The sequence below is a fragment of the Rhinolophus sinicus genome, chromosome 10, assembly GCF_057876585.1.
Source record: "Rhinolophus sinicus isolate RSI-liver-muscle chromosome 10, RSI-T2T, whole genome shotgun sequence".
Taxonomy (NCBI): domain Eukaryota; kingdom Metazoa; phylum Chordata; class Mammalia; order Chiroptera; family Rhinolophidae; genus Rhinolophus; species Rhinolophus sinicus.
Window position 1 is genome coordinate 17,488,570 of NC_142510.1, and position 19,478 is coordinate 17,508,047.

At 47.8% G+C, this 19,478-nt stretch overlaps 1 protein-coding gene across 4 annotated transcripts; it reads right to left on the reverse strand.

Moving 5' to 3' along the window:
- Positions 1-8,995: 8,995 nt before the first annotated feature.
- CLN3 (CLN3 lysosomal/endosomal transmembrane protein, battenin) lies at positions 8,996-19,272 on the reverse strand. Of its 4 annotated transcripts, XM_088801417.1 has the most exons (17): positions 19,117-19,272; positions 17,722-17,924; positions 17,403-17,528; positions 17,181-17,259; positions 16,146-16,242; positions 15,284-15,355; positions 14,829-14,908; positions 14,607-14,692; positions 14,031-14,103; positions 13,805-13,948; positions 12,900-13,015; positions 12,071-12,117; positions 11,920-11,988; positions 11,770-11,825; positions 11,541-11,634; positions 9,430-9,570; positions 8,996-9,347 (listed from the first exon to the last, which is right to left on the reverse strand). In XM_088801417.1, exons 3-17 carry the CDS (start codon positions 17,449-17,451, stop codon positions 9,228-9,230), a joined length of 1,323 nt encoding a protein of 440 aa, XP_088657543.1. In that variant the 5' UTR covers positions 17,452-17,528; positions 17,722-17,924; positions 19,117-19,272; the 3' UTR covers positions 8,996-9,227. The 4 variants fall into 4 exon arrangements, with proteins under 4 accessions (XP_088657543.1, XP_088657544.1, XP_019610294.2 ...); XM_088801418.1 differs by lacking the exon at positions 19,117-19,272 and having other exon boundaries at positions 17,403-17,470; positions 17,722-17,940; XM_019754735.3 differs by lacking the exon at positions 19,117-19,272 and having other exon boundaries at positions 17,722-17,931.
- Between the last annotated feature and the right edge of the window lie 206 nt (positions 19,273-19,478).

Here is a 19,478-nt window from a genome sequence, read left to right on the forward strand (position 1 = left end):
ATAGCATACTTTACTTTATATGCTTTTAAAAAAAAAAAATCTTTTATTTATTTTAAGTGTGTTTTTCCAGGACCCATCACCTCCAAGTCAAGTAGTTGTTTCAATCTAGTTGTGGAGGGCGCAGCTCACACTGTCCCATGCGGGAATCGAACCGGCAACCCTGGTGTTACGAGCATTGCACTCTAACCAACTGAGCTAACCGGCCTCCCCTCTATGCTCTTCTGCATCCTATTTCGTTATTCATGTATCTTGTAGCTCATTCTCTAATGCATTTGGATCTATCTCTTTCTTGTACCACTGGTCAAGATTATTGTACCATCATATCATGAACCACAAAACGCATTTCCTCGGACTCCTACTGAGGAATTCTTCTTTTAAATACCTGCAAGGCAGGTATCATTGTCCTGACTTTAAAGAAGAGGATGTTGACATCCTAACAAGTGACTTACCCAAAGTTACATGCTAGCCTCTGTTCCAACCCAAACATTATTTTACAGTGGCCTAAATGACTGAGTTTTGCTGTTTTCGGGCCAGATCCTAACAACTTTTGAGTTGACACCATTTGGTCTCATGAGTAGGATGGATGGGATTGAGGGCAGCAGAGTAAAGAAAACCTGAGAATGTCTTTCTTTACGAGTATAACTAGGCTCTGTGACTGGAGCCAAGCAGGACATGGGTGTTTTTAATGGGTGACATTAGTTCATGCCTAGATTTTGATGGGGTTCTTCATTGTCCCAGAGCAGGAAGCACACCCTGAAGGGCTGTCTCTGGTTCATGTGAGTGTCACATTTCCTTTAGGAGATCGCTTCTCTCTGAGTTCCTGTAATAGTGCAACCAACAAGCAAAAAAGTGCAAGTCGTTACTGGCATTGGAATAACAATTACAAACACATAAAGGTATTCGAAACTCACAACAAACTTGGGGTAGGCAGGAGAAGCAGCTATTACTAACCTCATTTTACAGATGAGAAAACCAAGACTCTGAAAGGGCAGGTAATGACTAACCTGGTGACAGAGTGAGGTCCTGAAATTGACCAGAGCGGGACACATCGTAATTGTGAGAGGCGATGGAGAATGGAGTGTGGAGAAGAGAATGGGGTGGTATTAGGACTCCTCTCTGGGACTAAATTCACTAACTCCAGCCACTGAGGCCTCAGCTTTGGCAGACCCAATACCTCATTTATGAAACAAATATCTTGAAACACTTTATAAAATTCACAGGTCTTATAACCTCTGACACACACTATTTTTATTTTATTTTGTGTGTGTTTTATTTTCCCAAATAGCTCTGAGCTCCTTGAAGACAGGGATAGCATCTTCTGCTATGTCTTAGTATACGCCCTCAGTGTATTTCACATAGGATGTTTTCAATAATATGTTCTTTTATTATCATCATCATCATTATTGAAAGACAACAGACATACAGCTAAGTGCACTGTTTTGACTTCTACCATCATCTATTAGTTTTGCTTGCTCTTGAGCTTCATATAAACAGAATGATAAGGTGTGTCTTTTCTTTCAGAAGCCTGTTGAGATTCGTCCATGTTACACGTACCAGTAGTTCCTTCTTTTTTGATTGTTGAGTAGCCTTCCATTTTATAACTATGCCACGATGTATTAATTCCCGTTGATCTCAGTTGTTTCCAGTCTGGGGCTATTATAAATAAAACTTTTATCAACCTTTTTTTACAAGTCTTTTTGTGGACACAAATACTTATCCTCTTGGTGGGATAGCTGGGCCATACAGTGAGTGCTTCGTCAGCTTCAGTAAATACTGCCATGTTCTAAGTGTATTTATAAAGGAGAAAAAGGAAAATGTTTTTTATTCAAAACATGTATTTAAGTATGTAAACGCTGAGGCATGAAAAGAAGTCAGAGATTTGCGCCTACTCGTAATGACATAGTTTGGATTTATGAGAAGACAATCATAATACGAACAAATGGTGAACTTTTTTCTTCACATTTGGCATTTTGAAATAAGCATGTCTATGTATACTTGGCATTTTTATATACAGTAGTCTCATCTTATCCATGGTTTCTCTTTTCGTGATCCACCCTGGTCTGAAAATATTACATGGAAAATTCCAGAAATAAGCAATTCATACGTTTTAAATTGCGCGCCATTCGGAGTAGCATGATGAAATCTCACGCCATCCCACTCTGTTCCGTCAAGACTTGAATCCTTCATTTGTCCAGTGTATCCACTCTGTATATACTACCTGCCCGTTAGTCACTTAGTTGTTGTCCGTTATCAGATCGGCTGTTGCAGTATTGCAGTGCTTGTGTTTGTGACCCTTATTTTACTTAATAATAGTCCCAAAGCACAAGAGTAGTGATGCCGGCAGTTCAGATATGCCAAAGAGAAGCCATGAAGTGCTTCCTTTAAAGGCAAAAGTGAGTACAGTACAATAAGATATTTTGAGAGCGAGAAACCACATTCACATAACTTTTATTACAGTATATTGTTATAACTGATCTATTTTATTATTAGTTATTGTTGCTAATCTCTGACTATGCCTAATTTAGAAATTAAACTGTATCACAGGTATGTGTGTATAGGAAAAAACATAATATATATAAGGTTTAGTACAGTCCACAGTTTCAGGCAGCCGTGGGGGTCTTGGAACGCATCCCCTGGGAATAAGGGGGGACTACTGTATACTTACAATCACAGTGAAAGAGGCAGCTACAATGCAGCCAAAAACAGTGGGGTTTGCTACGACTGCTGTGTTAGTGCGGGATTTTCCACATATCATGAACAGCTCTTGGTAAAGATACAAACAAATCAAATACAGTCTTCCTTCCGTGTACCTGGTAGCTGAATTCCTGGAAAATTCCAAGCTATACTTTGGGCTCATACATAAAATGAAGTTCGATTCTTGGCCCGTATTGATGGCCCACACTAGATGTCTGTGTGGACACCAAAAAGACACTCAGGCACAAGACAATTACTCTTCATATAGGACCAGATTGCACATGGCAGGATGGCTTGGCCCTCACCCCTCTAAGGGCACTCACTGCCTCCATTCACTGTGAGATTCAAAACACCCACGAACTCCCAAAATGACCATAGGGGGGCAGTACCACTCCACTGAGAACCACGCTTCAAGACCTGTTCTGTCCAATCCAGTAAACCATTGCCACAATGTGGCTTATTATATTTAACTGAACTAATTAATACCAAATAAAATTAGAAGCTCCATTTCTCAGGCATACGAGACATATTTCAAGTACTTAAAAACCTCCTGTAGGGGATGGCCGGTTAGCTCAGTTGGTTAGAGCATAGTGCTAATAACACCAAGGTTGCTGGTTCGATCCCTGCATGGGCCATTGTGAGCTGTGCCCTCCTTAAAACAAACAAACAAACAAACAAACAACAAAACACCACCGTAGCAAAACTACCCACAACGAAAAGGCCTGATCCAGATGGTTTCACTGGTTAATTCTACAAATAGTTATAGAAGCATTTACACCAGTTCTTCACAAACTCTTCCAAAAAAATAGAACAGGGCACACTTCCCAACTTGTTCAATGAGGTCTGTGTTACCCTGATACCAAAACCAGCCAAAAATGACACAAGAAAACTACAGACCAATATCTCTTATGAATATAGACACAAAAATCCTCAGCAAAGTCCTAGGAAATCTAATACATAGACTAGGACCAAGTGGATTTATTAGGAGTGCAAAGTCAGTTTAACATATGAAAATAAATTAATATAATGCACCATATCAATAGAATAAAGAACAAAAAACACATGATTATATCAATAGATGAAAAAAAAACAACAACTCACAACATCTGACAACATCCAAAATCCCTCCATGATGAAAACATTTAACAAACCTGGAATAGAAGGGAAGTTCCTCATTATGATAAAGGGCATCTACAAAAACCCCACAGCTAACATCATACTTAATGACGAAAGACTGAAAGCTTTTCCCCAGAAAAAAGACAAGAACGTCCACTCTCGCCGCTTCTATTCAATGTTGTACCAGAGGTTCTAGACAGGGCAATTAGGCAATAAAGTGCAATAAAAGACATCCAGACTAGAAAGGTTTGCAGAGGACACCATCTTGTAAATAGACAATCCAAAGGATTCTACAAAAAACTATTTGAACTAATAAGTTCAGCAGACAAAAAAAAAAATCAATTATATTTTTATACACCTGTAATGAACAAACCAAAAATGAAATTAAGAAAACAATTCCATTTACAAAAGCACCAAGAGGGATAAAACACTTAGGAATAGATTTCATAAATAAGGGCAAAATTGATGAAAGAAAATAAAGAAGACCTAAATAAGTAGGAAGACATCCCATATTCATGAATCAGAAGAGTTAATGTTTTTACGATAGCAACACTCTGAAAATTGACTTACAGATTCAATGCAATTCCCCAATGAACTCACAGCCGGCTTCTTTGCAGCAATTGACTCATCTTAAAATTCATAAATCAATCTTGAAAAAGAAGAACAACGTTGGAGGATTCACACTTCCCAGTTTAAAAAACTCATTACAAACCTACAGTCATCAAGACAGTGTTTTACTGGCATAAGAGTAAACATGTCAATCAATAGAATCAAGCTGAGAGTCTAGAAATAAGCCCCCACATTTACAGTCAACTGATTTTCAACAAGGTACCAGAAAGAATCAATAGGGAACAGTCTTTTCAACAAATGGTGCTAGGACAAACAGATATCCACATGCAAAAGAATGGAGCTGGACGCTGTGTTGGGGGTCCCTAAGACCACACCTGTCTCTATGATTTGCTAGGAAGCCTCACAGAATTCAGCAGAGACCTATTCATAGTTACGACTTATTACAGTGGAAGGAAGCCAAGGAAAATAAGTGAAGGGAAAGGAAGGCACATGGGGTCAAGTCCGGGGGAAACCAGGTACAACCTTCCACGGGACCTCCCCCGGTGGGGTCACACAGGATGTACTTAATTCCCCCAGCAATGAGTTGGGACAACACTTGTGAAATATTGCCAAGTAGGGAAACTCACTAGAGACGCAGAGCCACGATTCTTACTGGAGTGGGTCACATAGGCAATGTGCTTAGCAAGCACCAAAATTCCAGACCTCAGAAGGAAAGCAGTTGTTCAGCATAAACCATATTGTCTGCACAAACTGTGTAGGCAGTGCGAGCCACTCTTACCAGTTAATGGTGGGAAACCTCCTGAAATCAATGTTACTCAACTCTAGCCAATGGCCATTTTTGCAAGCAGGCCTTTACAAGGTTAGCACTTTGTGCAGGATGTATTTTCTATATATGAGTATTTCTTTAGGCTACTGTCATGCAGGGTGTCATGCGGGGTCTCTGGTCCCGCTCCCCATATAAGAACGCAGGACATGGTGAGGCCAAAAAGGAACACCCGTGGAGCCATAGATAGAGTAGTCAGACCACTATATTCTCTATGGCGGCTGGGTTGGACACACAGGAAGCAGGAGCCACATGATCCGCAATCCAAGGTCCTCTTCTCTGCCAACCACCCTCACTTGCTAACTGCAATCCGCACTTGCTAGCTCAGCCACGGCAGTTATATCAGTGGCCAATGGCTAACTGGTTACAGCTGATGGCCAACTAGTCACAGCTGATGACCATCTACTACCTGAGCCAGCACCTTTCCACGTGAGGCCGAGAGCCTGGAACTTGCTCTCTGGGACTCTGTCCCCACAGCTAGATTCTCAGAAGTGAAATTTGTAGGGATGAGCATTTTTTTCAGATTATTCATAGATCACCACATAGTTTCGGAAAGGTTTTTTGTTTTACCAGTTTATATGCTGTAGTCACACAACAGCCTAGCCAGCTGTCCCCCCGTGTCTTTCCTTAAGGAAAGAAGAGTCTGTGAGACTGTGCCTTTCTGGGACTCTGTTCCATCCTTGTGTTTACACCTTATGTCTCTCTGTCTGGTCCCCAAAAGATGGTTTGCAGCCAAAGACGGGTAAGATATCTCACGGGAGATACAACCTAAGCCAGGCGGAACCAAGTGGGAACCCCCAATGAGCTGCCCTTAGAAAAATATGGGAAGGGGCCTTGCCTCCCCTTCCCCCTGCCTGGGAAAAGCCATTGCTGGCTCTGGCTTTTCCCTGGCACCTGTTTGTGAGAGAAGTCATGAGGACAATAAAGGTCAGTTCTCTCCACTTATCTCAATGGAACTGTTACGGAACTGTTACAATACGAGAGACTTGACCCTGAGAGGGAACATACCTTAATTAAGACATCGTGGGACCTTGTGCTTCGGCTGTTGACAGACAAAGGGTGATTGGAATAAACATTTTTCTGCTATGATGTATGAGTCTCACAGACCGTGTAAGAAACAATGTTACTTTCTTGTATTTGTATACCTATCAATAAAAACCTCCAGTTGGCCTTATTCTGGGCTCCACTTCTCTGAGATTGAGAGACCCCTGTCCTTCTGAGAGATTTAACTACATTAAGTCTCTGTTTGTTTCTTTCTTAAAAACTTAACCCAAGCCACCCCTTCTCACACCCTCACTGCCGTGTTGCGCTGGACGCGACAATATGCCAGTTGTGTTTCACAACCCCCTCCTCGGCCCTGGGTATAATTTCAAAGTCTTTGCCAAGTGAGCAAAAACATATTCAATCTAGATTATTTTAAAAATTACTTTTAACAAATTACTTTTAATAGCATTGTAGAGATACACTTCACCTACCATGCAATTTGTTTTCAGTATAATCCAAGATACGTGTAAGCATCACCACGGTTAACTTTACACCTTTATCACCTCAGAAAGCAATCCTATAACCTGTAGCTACCACCCCCTGCCTCTTTCACTTCCTGCTCCCCACAACCCTCAGAAACCACCAGCCTATTTTCTGCCTATAGGTTTCCCTATTCCTGGCATTTCATATGAATGAAATCATATAATGTGTGGTCTTTTGAGACTGGCTTCTTTCACTTAGCATAATATTGTCAAGGCTCATCCATGTATCACTTTATTCATTTTGACGGCTGACTATCATTCTGTTGCATGGGATATACAACATTTTATTTCTCCATTCATCAATGGTTAGACGTTTGGGTTGTTTCCATCTATTGGCTATTATGAACAATGCTGCTATCAATGTTTGTGTCAAGTTTTTGTGTGGACCAATGTTTTTATTTCTCTTGGGTAACACCTAGGAGGAGAATTGCGGGGTCATTTGGTAATTGTTTAATCCTTTGAGGAACCTGTTTTCCAACGTGGTTGTACCATTTTACATTCCACCAGAGCACTCTAATTCTTCACATCCTCACCAATACTTGCTCTTTTCCCTTTTGCTTGGTTTTTTGGTTTTTTGATAGCCATCTAGTGGGTATGGAGTGGTATCTCAGTGTGATTTTGATCTGCAGTTCTCTGATGGGTGATTTTGAACCTCTTTTCATTTCCTCGTTGGCCATTTGTATAATTTCTTTGGAGAAAAATGTCCATTCAGATCCTTTGCCCATGTTTAAATTAGGTTATTTGCCTTTTTGTATTTTGAGTTGTAAACGTTCTTTATAGATGCTAAAGTTCCTTATCAGATACATGATTTTCAAATATTTTCTCCCACTTTGTGTTTTCTTTTTACTTTCTTGATGGTGTCATTTGATGCACAAACGTTTTTAATTTTGGTGAAGTCCAATTTATCTACTTTTTTCTTTGGTTGCTTGGTGACGTATCTAAGACACGATGACCAAATTCAAGGTCATGAATTACCCCCATTTTCTTCTAAGAGTTAATAGTTTTAATTCTTACATTTAGGTCTTTGATCCATTTTGAGTTACTTTTTGTATATGGTGTGAGGTAGGGGTCTGTGGTTCTCAAAGTGTGGCCCTGGAATTGCAGCAGAGCAGTGTGCCCTGGGTGACAGGAATGTGTATTCTTGGTCCCCACCCCACACTCCCTCAGTCAGACCCTGGAAGTGAGCCCAGCAATCTGTATTTTAACAAGTCTGGCACACACTTAAAGAGAACCACCTACATGATATAAGAGGTAAAGGCAGGATTCAAACCATAGCATGATCAAAGCTAACTTTTACCGAGTGCTGACTTTGCTTTCCCATGGTCTCATGTAACTTCCACAATCACCTTAGGATGTGTTGGTACTATTATTATCCCCATGTGACAGATTGGGAAACTGAGGTGTAGAGAGATGAAGAGACTAGCCCAAAATCGTGGAGCTAGTGAATGGCGAGCTGGGACACAAAAGTCAGGTTTCTCGGTCTCCAAAGCCCATTGTGTTAGCATTTCCCCAAGTGGGGGGCCACAAACATCACCGGTAGTGATGGGTAGTCTCGGGGCAGGTGCTGGGTGTTCATTTTAAACACCAATAGTTCCGTATTTCATGTGTCATAGAAAAACACACATAACTAGCATTTGAAACTCATGATTTCAATAGTCACACTGTTTCCCTTTAAAATAACTAAATTTATAGTCACTTGAAGAGAAAAATATGAACTACAGGTGTTATGCATAGACTCGGCAAATATGACAGAGATGGTAACAGTGAAGCATGGGAACCACTAAGCCCACTTCAGTTACTTCAAAAATATGTTAACCCTTTGTACCTTCTACTGTATGTAAATTGTACCTAAAAAGGATTGCAAAAATACTGGATTCCAGTTAATAATGTACATGCTGAAGCATGTAGAGGGAAGTGCATGCAAGCCGGCCTCCTACTTTGAAGGCAAAAATAGGATGGACTGATGGACAGAGGGCGGGATCCGTGACGGAGCAGCTACGGCTCCGACATGGTCATTGCAGACCCCAGGCGGTGCGTACGAGTCCTCACTGTACAAATTCTTTCAATTTCTCTGCATGTTTGGAAACTTACATGTTGGAGAAAAATGTATATAGATTGTCTCATGGTGAACGAATGAATAAATAAGTCAAGACTCAAAGACTAGGTAGAAATCTCCTGAAATGCTTTCTTTACACTCTCTTGTATATTTCCAAAGTGGGCTTGTACTCCTTTTATAAGAATACCTTTTTCAAGGAGAGAAATGGCATCAATTGATAAAATAGGCCTTTATTCCAAGGGCAGAATGCCAAGAAGACACTACCCAAGGTCAGCTGCTCGTCCAGGGATCTCGGCACTTTTGTACAGCCCAGCCCCCCGCCGTGCGGGACGCCTGTGGGCAGAGTTCATGGGTGGGCTGTGGGCTGTGCGCAGGGCTCTGACCTGCCTGCTGGTCAGTGTGGGCCCTGGTCAGTGTATCCTGTGTCCCAAGAAGCCCAGTGTCAGGAGAGTTGGCAGAGGAAGTTGTGCAGAGGGAGGACCACGAGTCCTGACAGGGAGATTCCCAAGGTGTCGGAGACACAGGCGGCCGCCATGGCAAATTCCCGGTGCCGGTCACTGGTCTGGGGAGGTGGGGGCAGGGGTGAGGCTTCGGTCCCATGAACCCCCGAGGAGCCGCCCGCAGCCGCTCTGGCTGGTACTGACCTCCAGGGCGATGTTGTGGAAGGTGTTCACGTAGGCAGCGCCCCCCAGGAAGCCCTCGTACAGAATGATCAGGAAGACGAAGTAGATGCTGGGCAGGAAGCTGAGCACCACGTCTGCCAGCAGGAAGGCCAGGTTGAGGCACTGCGGGGTCAGGAGGGGGGTGGGCTGAGCCGGGGCCAGGGCTGGGCGGGCGGGGAGGGAGGCTGCGTCCTGTCCAGGGGCCCCGGGTCTGATGAGGGAAGGCTGGATCAAATCCCAACACCCCACGGGCCCACAGACCCTGGCGTCTGGGGCCCGCCTCCTCCCTCCCCCATCCCAGCACTGCAGGTCTTGTGGGTCTCTCGCCCTCCCCCATGGCTCTGGTCATTCCTTCCCTCACTTGGGATGTCCTGGTCATCACAGCTCACAGCTTAGCTTAGATCAGGGTCACTTACACCTGTGATCTCATTCTCCTCCCAACGGGCTCCCCGCTGACCCCTCCTCCCCAGCCCTTTTTCCACACTGAAGTGACAGGCCAGTGGTTCTCAACCGGACTTGATGGTGCTACCAACAGGACATCTGACAATTTCTGGAGATGTTCTTGGTTGTCTCAGCTGGGGACAGAGGGTGCTATTGGCATCTAGTGGGTGAGGGCCAAGGCTGCCACTCCACACCCCACAGAGCCCAGGACGAACCCCGACAAAGAATGATCCACCCAATGCCAACAGTGCCGAGGCCGAGAAGCTCTGGCTTAGATGCCCTCTTCTCTGCTCTCTTAGGAAGCCTCTCTGACTTCACCCACGGGCATGTATAGGTCCCCCCTCTGTACCCCAGTTCCTCAGGGGGCCCCTGAGTGCAAGGGTTTCCACCACCTGCTTAACAAACATGAGGACCATCTGGGGACCCTCAGAGCTTCTAACTCAGAGATCTGCATAAAAGCACACACCCTGGCAATAATACCAACGGGACCAGCCAAACCCTGCCGACACTTCATCTACAGCATTAGACTAGACACCTTTGTCGTGGAATTAAATGGTTACAAGCCACGATTTCTATGAAACAGCCTTGGTTAAAATGATAGCTAAAACCGAAAGCTACATTTCAGCAGCGTCTAATGAAAAACCCTAAGAACTTTGACATAATTTGGGACTTTGGGATGGCAGTACTGCTTAAAGAAATAAAGAAGAAAGCAGATATTTACATGCTGTTGCCATAACATTAAAGTGTCATCTATACTTAGTCTAGGTCTCGTCATCATAGATTTAAGTTTATTAAAAGGGGCCAAGGACTTTCCTACAATGGTTGAAAGTTTATCTTAACAGTTACCTTTGGGCTGTAGAAACAATGAATGCTGGTTAGGTAAACCTACTTTGCTTATTAGACTGTGGGAGGGATGCTGTCTGTTCTCTTAGAGCTGTAGGTTACTTTTGCCATGGGCAGTTGAATGTGCTCACCCGCCCTGAGATATATAATCTGTTGAGTACAATGTCACTGATTCTATAATTAACCATGCAGAATTAAAAAAACAAAACTGTAGGGCCGGCCAGTCTGCTCAGTTGGTTAGAGCACGATGCTCATATGACCAAAGTTGCTGGTTCGATCCCCACATGGGCCAGTATGAGCTGCGCCCTCCACAACTAGATGGAAACAACTACTTGACTTGGAGCTAATGGGTCCTGGAAAAACACACTTTAAAAAAAAAAGATTGTACATTTTCTTAGTGTTACAAATGTTATTTGAAAGCCTGTGTCTCTGCATGAGGCTTGTGCACATAGTCAGTAAATAAGTAATTCTGATGAAAACATGCTACAAAATCTCGTTCTTTCATTCTTCTCATCTCTCTTTCTTACAACTCTGCTGAGAAGTGGACATCGGCTGTGCCCGATTTACAGATGAGCAAACCAAGGCTCAAACTGGTTCAGATACTTGCCCTACGTCCCACAGCTACTGAATACAGAAGTCGGATTCCCATCCAGGTTTGCCTGGCTCCCGAGGACACACTGGACAGGAGCCCTGCTCGCCTTCAGTTCCCCGTGCTGAGAGAACAGGACAGTGAGCAATAAACACTTCCTGATGAGGGAGGGAAGCTGGGAGCCAAGGCAGGAAGGGAGTGAGGGCCAGGTGCTTGGTACCTGCAGCAGGGCCAGGGCCCAGGTGAAGCGGATGTGACAGCAGCGAAGAGAAGAACGGGAGACAAAGACACCGGCCTGATACAGCATCTGGTACCTGAGACAGGGGCAGGGGTCAGAGTAAGCCCCTCTGCTGCCTCCTCACGGGGCAGCCCCTCCAATGCCAGGCCCCGTCATCAGGGGGCCCTCCCAGCACACTGTGCATCCCGCTACCCACCCTCACTGTTCTCACCAGCGGTACTGCTGCGCGTGACTCAGGGACGTGTTCCGGAAGAAGAGGAGCTCAAACTGCAGCCAGGACCAGACAGAGGAGATGGACAGGGACACATGAGCCCTCGGCTCGGCCTCTATTCCCCCACCCCTTCCCACAGCCCTCACTCACAAGTCCCTGATTGATAAAATACTCAGCGAAGTAGACCAGGACCAATGGGATGATATAGCACAGCAGGCCCTGAGGAATCAGAAGACACAGTGTAAGGCTGGGAGGCGGGCACGGGCTGCAGGCGGGGCTAGGCCACGGCCACCCTCAATACCTTGAACACAGTCCATCTTTCCTGAAGGGAGAGGGTTGAGCTGGCATCTGCAGAGGAGCAGGGAGAGAAGGGCAGGTGAGGCTGGCACACTGGCCAGCAGACGGGTACTGGTGGGACAGAACCAGCCGGCACAACAGTGTGAATGCACTGGACTGTACAATTAAAAACGGTTCAGCTGGCAAACTTCATGCTATGTATATTTCACCACGGTTTAAAACAGAAAAGGATTGGCCAGAGGAGACCTCATCACAGCTCCCGGATAGCTTGACGGCCGTACATCTCCACCCCGCTGCCGCCCTGGCCCCTTCTTCCGGTTTCTTAAACACCCATCCAGGCTTGTGCCATCCAGGCCCTCACCATCTGCTGTGCCCTCTGCCTGGGACCTGCTCACCCCCCGTGTCCGCAGGGCTGACTCCTTGTCATTCAAACTTCAGCCCAAGGACACCTCCTCAAAAAGGCCTTCCCTGACCACCTTCTCCTCTCCACTTCCACCCAGGTGTCATTTTCTAGCACATCCCTGTTGGAGGTGCTTCCAGCACTTACCAGTATGGGAAAAGCATGGTTCCGAATTCAGTGATTTGGTTACGAGTCTGCCTCACTTCCTTACCTCGCTCGCCCCCTCCCCACCCACACACTGGAATGCCTGGCACATAGGAAGAACTCAACAAGTATTTCTTGAATAGATGAATGCAATCGCTGTTACGGTAACCTGCAGACACCTACTTCCCCCAAATGTCCACTATAGAGAGGAAAAGACTAAAGCTGAGAGAGAGAGAGAGAGAGAGAGAGAGGCCGCCCGCCTGCAGGGAAGACCTCACGTGTCTCCCACCTGGCTTTGACTCTTCTGGGGCCTCACTGCTCATCAGAGGCTGCCGAGCTGCCCTCTCTGCCTCTTCTTCCCCTCCAGGGTCCTGGGGCTCAGGAGATGTGAGCAAGAAGAAGTAGCTAGGAGTAGGCAGAACGAAGTTGAGGTCACAGAGCCTGTCAGGCGGGCAAGGCCACGCCCTCCCAGGGCAGCCCCTGCGTTTCTACTCTCTCAGGCACCGTCCGCCTCCAGAGAGCTCCAACGGGAAAACGCCTCCTTCTCTGGAGCTGAAATTTGTCTCCTTGTTGCTTCTGCCCCTTCTTTAATGCCTGGCTCACACCAAGCAAGTCAGCTGTTTTCTTGACACTAGTATTCGAAGGATTGCTCTAGCTACCATTTATGAGGTTTGCATTCTGGGCTAGGCCAGAACTCCCCAAATTTCAGCCACTTAGGTTTTGCCTTCATGCTATTTGTCGTATGTACGTTCTTCTGGTGTATAACATTTTTTTACTCAATGTTTTCCTGTGTTGATTCCCTTTTTCTATGTGGCTTTGTTCTGAGCAAAAATGTGTGAAGCCAGAGGTGTGAAGGGCTAGTTAAAACCTTTTCCTAAGATACATAAAATCGATAAAGTCCACCCCCGACCCCTCCAATCACCTCGGGAACTGCACTGCGTCACACCTATCCCCTCATAAGGGGAAAGACCATCATTTGAGATATGGGAAAACAGAGGGTAAGAGGGGTAATGCAACGTGTCCCACACCACAGAGCTAACAAGTGGCAGCTACAGACTCAAACCCAGGCCTCTCAGAGTCCAGGCTGTACCAAGAGTCCATCCCTCATACAAGGCTGTCGGGAATCTGAAGACCGGGATCCTGATCTAGTTCTCCCTCCTGGAATCCCTCTTCCTCCCGCCCAGGGCAGCTCACCTGGCCAGGAGCAGGGCGGGGATGCCCAGCATGGACAGCAGGGTGTGCTGCGGGGAGAGGCCAGCCTGCGTGAGGCCCAGGTATGACAGCGCTCCCAGCAGCCCCGCTCCGCCCGTCCCTGAGGACCACCAGGAGATCACAGCCCTGAGAAGGACAACACAGTCTCTAAGAAGGCCCGAAGCCAGCAGGGGGACTCCTCTCCCGACTCCCCGTGTTGCTGGCTTACCTGGGATAGAAGGCGGTCAGTGAGAGGAAGGTGACCTCCCCCAGTCCCGAGGAGACGCTGGCCAAGACCACGCCTGGGGGAGGACAAGCAGGACAGTGGCATCCCCAGCCTTTCCCCGGCAGTCCCGATCCCCTCAGGCATCTGGCCACAGTCTCTTCTGCATTAGCTCAGCTCAGAGGGGCTGGAAATAGATGCTTAGACGGACGGGCGGGGCTCCAGATCTGCAGCAGAACCAACCCCACCCCCACAGGTCCTCTCACAGGGAGAGGTACCTCCATCCGCCAACTCATCAGACCAGAAGCCAGAACTCAACCTGGACGCCTCCTCCACCCCCGTCACGAAGTCTTGGTTCCTCTGCCCATCTCAGTCTCCACCTAACCCATCCATTTCCCCCCAGCTCATCCACTACCTACCCAAATTGACCTCATCTCCCATTTCCTACTTGTGCAGTCCTAGAAGCTTCTGAGGCTTACAAAAAGAACCCCTTTCCTCCAGGGAGATGAGGAGACGACCCCCACATATGCTCTGTTGTGGGTCCTCCGAGCCCCCCCACCTGACACAAAACCTCATGCTCACCACACAGGCTCGTCACCACCGAGTGAGAAAAGGCAACCAGGATGAAGCTTCCAGCCGCACAACCCCCACTGATGAGAACCCGGGGGCTGAAGGAAGAGCAGGGAGAAGGGGAAGGTCACTTTCCGCTCTCAGCTCCCAGCCCTGCCCCCACCTCCTCTGTCCTCCTGGCCCCCCCCACTCTCAGATCCCACCGGCCTTTCCTCCCACCACGCCCACCCAGACCTGTAGGGCAGCAGATGAAGTCCAAGGGGAGCCAGTAATTTGATGATAAGCGTGGGGAGGATGTCTGCCAGGAGCACCGCCTGGGAAAGGAGAACAGAGTGAGAGCCCAGACCTTCCTGGGACAAACGTCTGAACACAGAGGCCAAGGAAAACTATAAACCAGCCTATCAGACCGGCCACAGAGGCAGGCTCTGAAGTCAGATCTGGGCTTAAGTCCCAGCTCTGCTGCTCTTTAGCTGTATGTCAAGGCATTCACATTCTCTGAGCATCAGTTTCCTCATCTGGAAAATGGGGACGACTGTAGTACCTAGCTCACAGTACTGGTGTGTGAATTAAATGAGCCAATATATGCCACCCACAGGAAGGGCTCAGTAAAGGGCGGCCTTAATTATTATAATCAGGACAGTCCCAGCTGAGTGCTGATGGGGTGGGGAGGGGCTCAGGGGAAGACTCACAGCTGTGGAGACGGAGTTGCAGTCAAATCGAGATGAGTTACTATGGGGGGTGGGCAGTGGGTCTGGGTCCACCTGATGGGAGAGAAGAAAGTCTTTCATCCAGGGAGGCAAGAGGGTAGACAAGCAGGGCATGGCCCCAGTCCCAGCTCTGCTCTAATTGACGGATGGCCTTGGGTCAGTACTTCAGTTTCTCTATGTGCACAATAGGGAGGGGAAGGTTTCCATAGAAACGTCAAACCAACGACTCACAGGCTAAAGATGGCCCTGTAAATGGACTTTATCTGGGTAACACATTTAGAAATCTTTCATTTAAAAATTTGGGTTTCCAGAAAATCTGATCTTGGACCAAATTCCCTGTTGGATTTCCCAGATGGCCGCTGCTGGCCCAGGGCATGCACCCTCCAGTTCCTCACAGACAAGGGGTTCTTAGCGGGAGGTGATGATACCCCTCAGGGAACAGCTCACAAGGTCTGAGACACTCAGGATTGTCACAACTGGAGGGCAGGGACTGCTACTGGCATCTAGTGGATAGAGATCAAGGATGTTACTAAACATCCAACAAGGCACAGGACAGCCTACAACAAAGAATTATCCAGCCCCAATGGCACAGTGTGGGGGTTAAGAAACCCTCCCGGAGGCACTGGTGCCATCCAGCCAGCATCTGAGTTTGTACACTTGGCACCAACTGAGTCTTCAAGACCCTTCCTGAGATCTGGGAGATTGGGAACTTCAGCCCTCTTACGTCCTTGGCCACCCCATTCAATCCATGAGTTTTTCAAGAGGGCGTCTGGCCAAGGGTGAGTCCCTCATCTTACCCCAGGGACTAAACCCGGTGGTGATGATGGTGCAGAGGGTCACTTACGAGGCTCTGGTTCCCGGGTGCTCTCTGGTGGCGGAGGATGTCGTGAGCAGCACTGAGCATCACCACGTAAGAGAAGTTGTTGCAAAGGCCCAGGAGCCTACAATGAGCAGGACAGAGTCCCCCCGTCCCCCACACCCAGCTGTGAGATATAACTGACATATAAGAACAGATCTTAACGTCCTTCCAGGCCTACCATCTATGCACAGTCCTAGCACCAAACCTGGAACTGGGCCCAGTGCCAGAGGCTTCATGTGTCCCTTTCATAGGCCTATGAAGTGGTACTACTGCTCTTCCCATTTCACTGCTGAGAAACTGAGGCTCAGAGACACTATGTGACTCTTCCAAAGTTACATGGGAAGCCACTTCCAACCCAATCTGCCACGTAAGTCCTCCACGTTTAGGGTAGTGCTCGAAGTATTTCCCAAGGCTCAGTAGTTGAATAATTTTAGATGGTAGATGAGCTTTCAAAACACAGTGCTGGGTTTATTCAAACGTGCATTAGGAAAATATCGGCTGGTGATTTAAAGTTTTATTTTAAAAAAAGACCTGTATTTACAAATCGAAAGGCTTAGTTGGTTGGAGCAAAAACATGAAGTAAATCCTCCAATAGGAGGATCCGGCCAAAACGTGAAGGTATAAGTAAATGAGTGAAGTTTGGGAAATTTACCAGTTGCCTCAGGGCAAACCAACTGGTTCAGTAAATACAGAGGGCGCCCCAAAAATGTATACACATTGTAAGAAAGGAAAAAACTGTATTAATCGCCATACTCAATATATACCGATAACAAAAGATGAAGACAAGTCACGTTTGATTTCTGCAATTAAAACAGGTGCTCTAAGTGGTTTCCATCAGCGTCCAGACCCTTCTGATGACAGCGAACTACTGCTTGAGCATAGATGACATCACTTAAAATGTGTGTACATTTCTTTGGCACCCCTGGTATGTGTGGATTTAGCTCCCTTTTCGCAGCCCAACTCTGTCTTCTCTCTTTCTTCCAGTTGCTTCCCTCTTCCCACCCCATTTTGGCCGCTCACCAGAAGCCCATCGCGTTCTTCCAATGGGCGCCGTGACGATCCCGCAGAGGGGGCCGAGATTCCGGGGCGGTCTCCTCCCCTGGGAGAGCGGGAAATAGAAGGCATGACCCCCAGCCGACTCAGGTGCGTGATGGCCCCACGGGTGTTCTCCCGGGGTGGAGCCAGCTCCCGAGCTCGTCAGGAGGGTCGTGGGGCACAGTCACTCCGGTGAGGGACACTCACCCTCGGAATCCGAAAGGCGCCGCTGCCGCGAGCCGGCAGAGCCGCTCATGATATCAGGGTCAGGTCCCCTGAGGGGTCCAAAGGCAACGAGAGTTCAGAGTCGGCTTCGATGGGGCGGGTGAGGGTCTGCGACAAGTGAGAAGGATCAACGCCCCACTGCGGGTCCCAGCTGCGGCTTCTCTGCCTCACGCGCGCCCTGCGACCCATTACGCTCACCCGGGCCTCGGGCCTCCATCTCGCATCCGCGCACGCCCACCATGCCCCACCCGTCGGACTCTGCCCCCGCCCCCTCTAAAGCAGGGGGCCCGGCAGCCTGTACCTTTAAGAGCAGCTGAGCTTTCCGCACCAAGGAACAACAGGTTGGCGGGTCACGTGACAGCGCCGGCGGCTTCCCCCATCACGTGCTCGCAGGTCCTCACCACTTCCGGTTCTTCTCTCTGACTTCTTCGCTTCAGGGCTTGCCAGCTTCGGGGTGTAGGAACCGAGAGAGGCCGACAGAACCCGGGAAGCGCCGGTTTTAAGCTGGAGTGGGTGGGATCGGCGAGAGGCCTGACGTCAGGTTAGCAGCGCCCAAAGCAGGGCCTGTATGGAACCAGCACTAATCATGGCTGTCAGCGGCTTCTGCTCCTCTTGCGGCCCTCACTTGCCAGAAACAAACATGGCCGCCTGGTTACCTTTTTTTGGTTTTTGTTTTGTTTGTTTTTTGTTCAGACGAGAAGGTTTGTGACCGGCACTAAGGCTGCCAACCTCAGGTCATACTTATTGCTGTTGCCCTTAGATTGCTTTAGAAACTGAAGATAAATATAACACCCACCTACGAGGATTTCATGAATTATTGACTGGCAGTATCCCAAGCGTTGGTGATTTCCCAAATTACCCTAGAACCAAAGAATATCACCGAAGTAGTCCAACCCCTGGTTTTATAGATGAGAAAAAAAAGAAAGAAAAGTCACTGATGATCACTGTCCTGCGGGAGACCCTGCTCACTGCGCCATTTGTCGTGCACGGAGGCCTTCTCGCCGCGCCATTTTTCAGGCGGGGCGGCCTGTGGGGTCTCTGCTCCTGCTCCCCACACAAGAACGCAGGATATGGTGAGGCCGAAAAGGAACACCCGCAGAGCCATAGGTAGGGGAGTCACACCACTATGGTCTCACTGGAGGCTGGGTTCACCGGATGCACGACCTGCCGTCCGCCTTTCCGCCAACCAACCGACCGACGACTCTCCTTCACTCTCCTCACTCTCTTCCGCTCTCTTCGGCTCTCATCTTCCGCTCTCCTCGGCTCTGCTCGGCTCCTCGGCAATCCTTCGTAGCCGCAGCAGTTATACCAGCGGCCAATCGGCTAACCGGCCACAGCCCACGGCCAATCAGCCACAGCCGACGGCCATCCACCACCCGAGCCAGCACCCTTCCACGTGAGGCCGAGAGCCTGTAAACTACTCTCTGGGGCTCTGTCCCCACAATCACACAAAGTTAGATGTAAAGGTGACCTTAAGAGACCCTTTTAGCAATAAGCAGTAGAGCACCAGACTGCTGCGGGATTCCTGCCAGCATCAAGGGTGCGTAGGCCCGATGATTCTAAGACACAAGATTCTGTGACCTCATCTAGTTTCTCTAATTGGAAATTTGGGAAGTGGGGCTCAGGCAGAGCTAGGGGAAGAGGTGTAGGTCGACATCACTTCCCATAGTCCCAAATAAGGAGTGGAATCTCTTACCTTCCTCTAAGCGGTGAAGCAGTGTTCTGTGTTTCTTCATCACGTCCTTCCCCTGCTAATCTCGCCTATGGGCTTCCAGTAGCTGGTACTCACCTCCACCAGCTCTTTCTCATCACCAGGCCCTCAGACTGCTGTTGAAAATGTGCCTCCTTTTGGTCTTCTTCCCAAGTCAACCAACCAATGAAAAATGGGGTTCAGTATCCATTTCAGGGCTCTAGAAATTCAGCAACCTGTCATACATGGCCCTGCCCTCAAGGAACTCACGGGAGAGTGGGAGGTAGACACAAATAACCACAGTACAAAGCTTAGCCAACCTGTGTTTCACAAGAATGACTACAGATGACGGAACGGGCTTTTGAAGC

What these genes read in the sequence shown, in the direction of transcription:
- CLN3 (XM_088801417.1), bottom strand. Translation starts at nt 17,451, where the DNA reads ATGAGCGGCTCTGCCGGCTCGCGGCAGCGGCGCCTTTCGGATTCCGAG. An exon ending in CTGACCGCCTTCTATCCCAG is followed by an intron (nt 13,949 to 14,030) that starts GTAAGCCAGCAA and finishes TGTCCTTCTCAG; the next exon opens with GGCTGTGATCTCCTGGTGGT. An exon ending in CCCGCCCTGCTCCTGGCCAG is followed by an intron (nt 13,016 to 13,804) that starts GTGAGCTGCCCT and finishes GCCTACTCCTAG; the next exon opens with CTACTTCTTCTTGCTCACAT.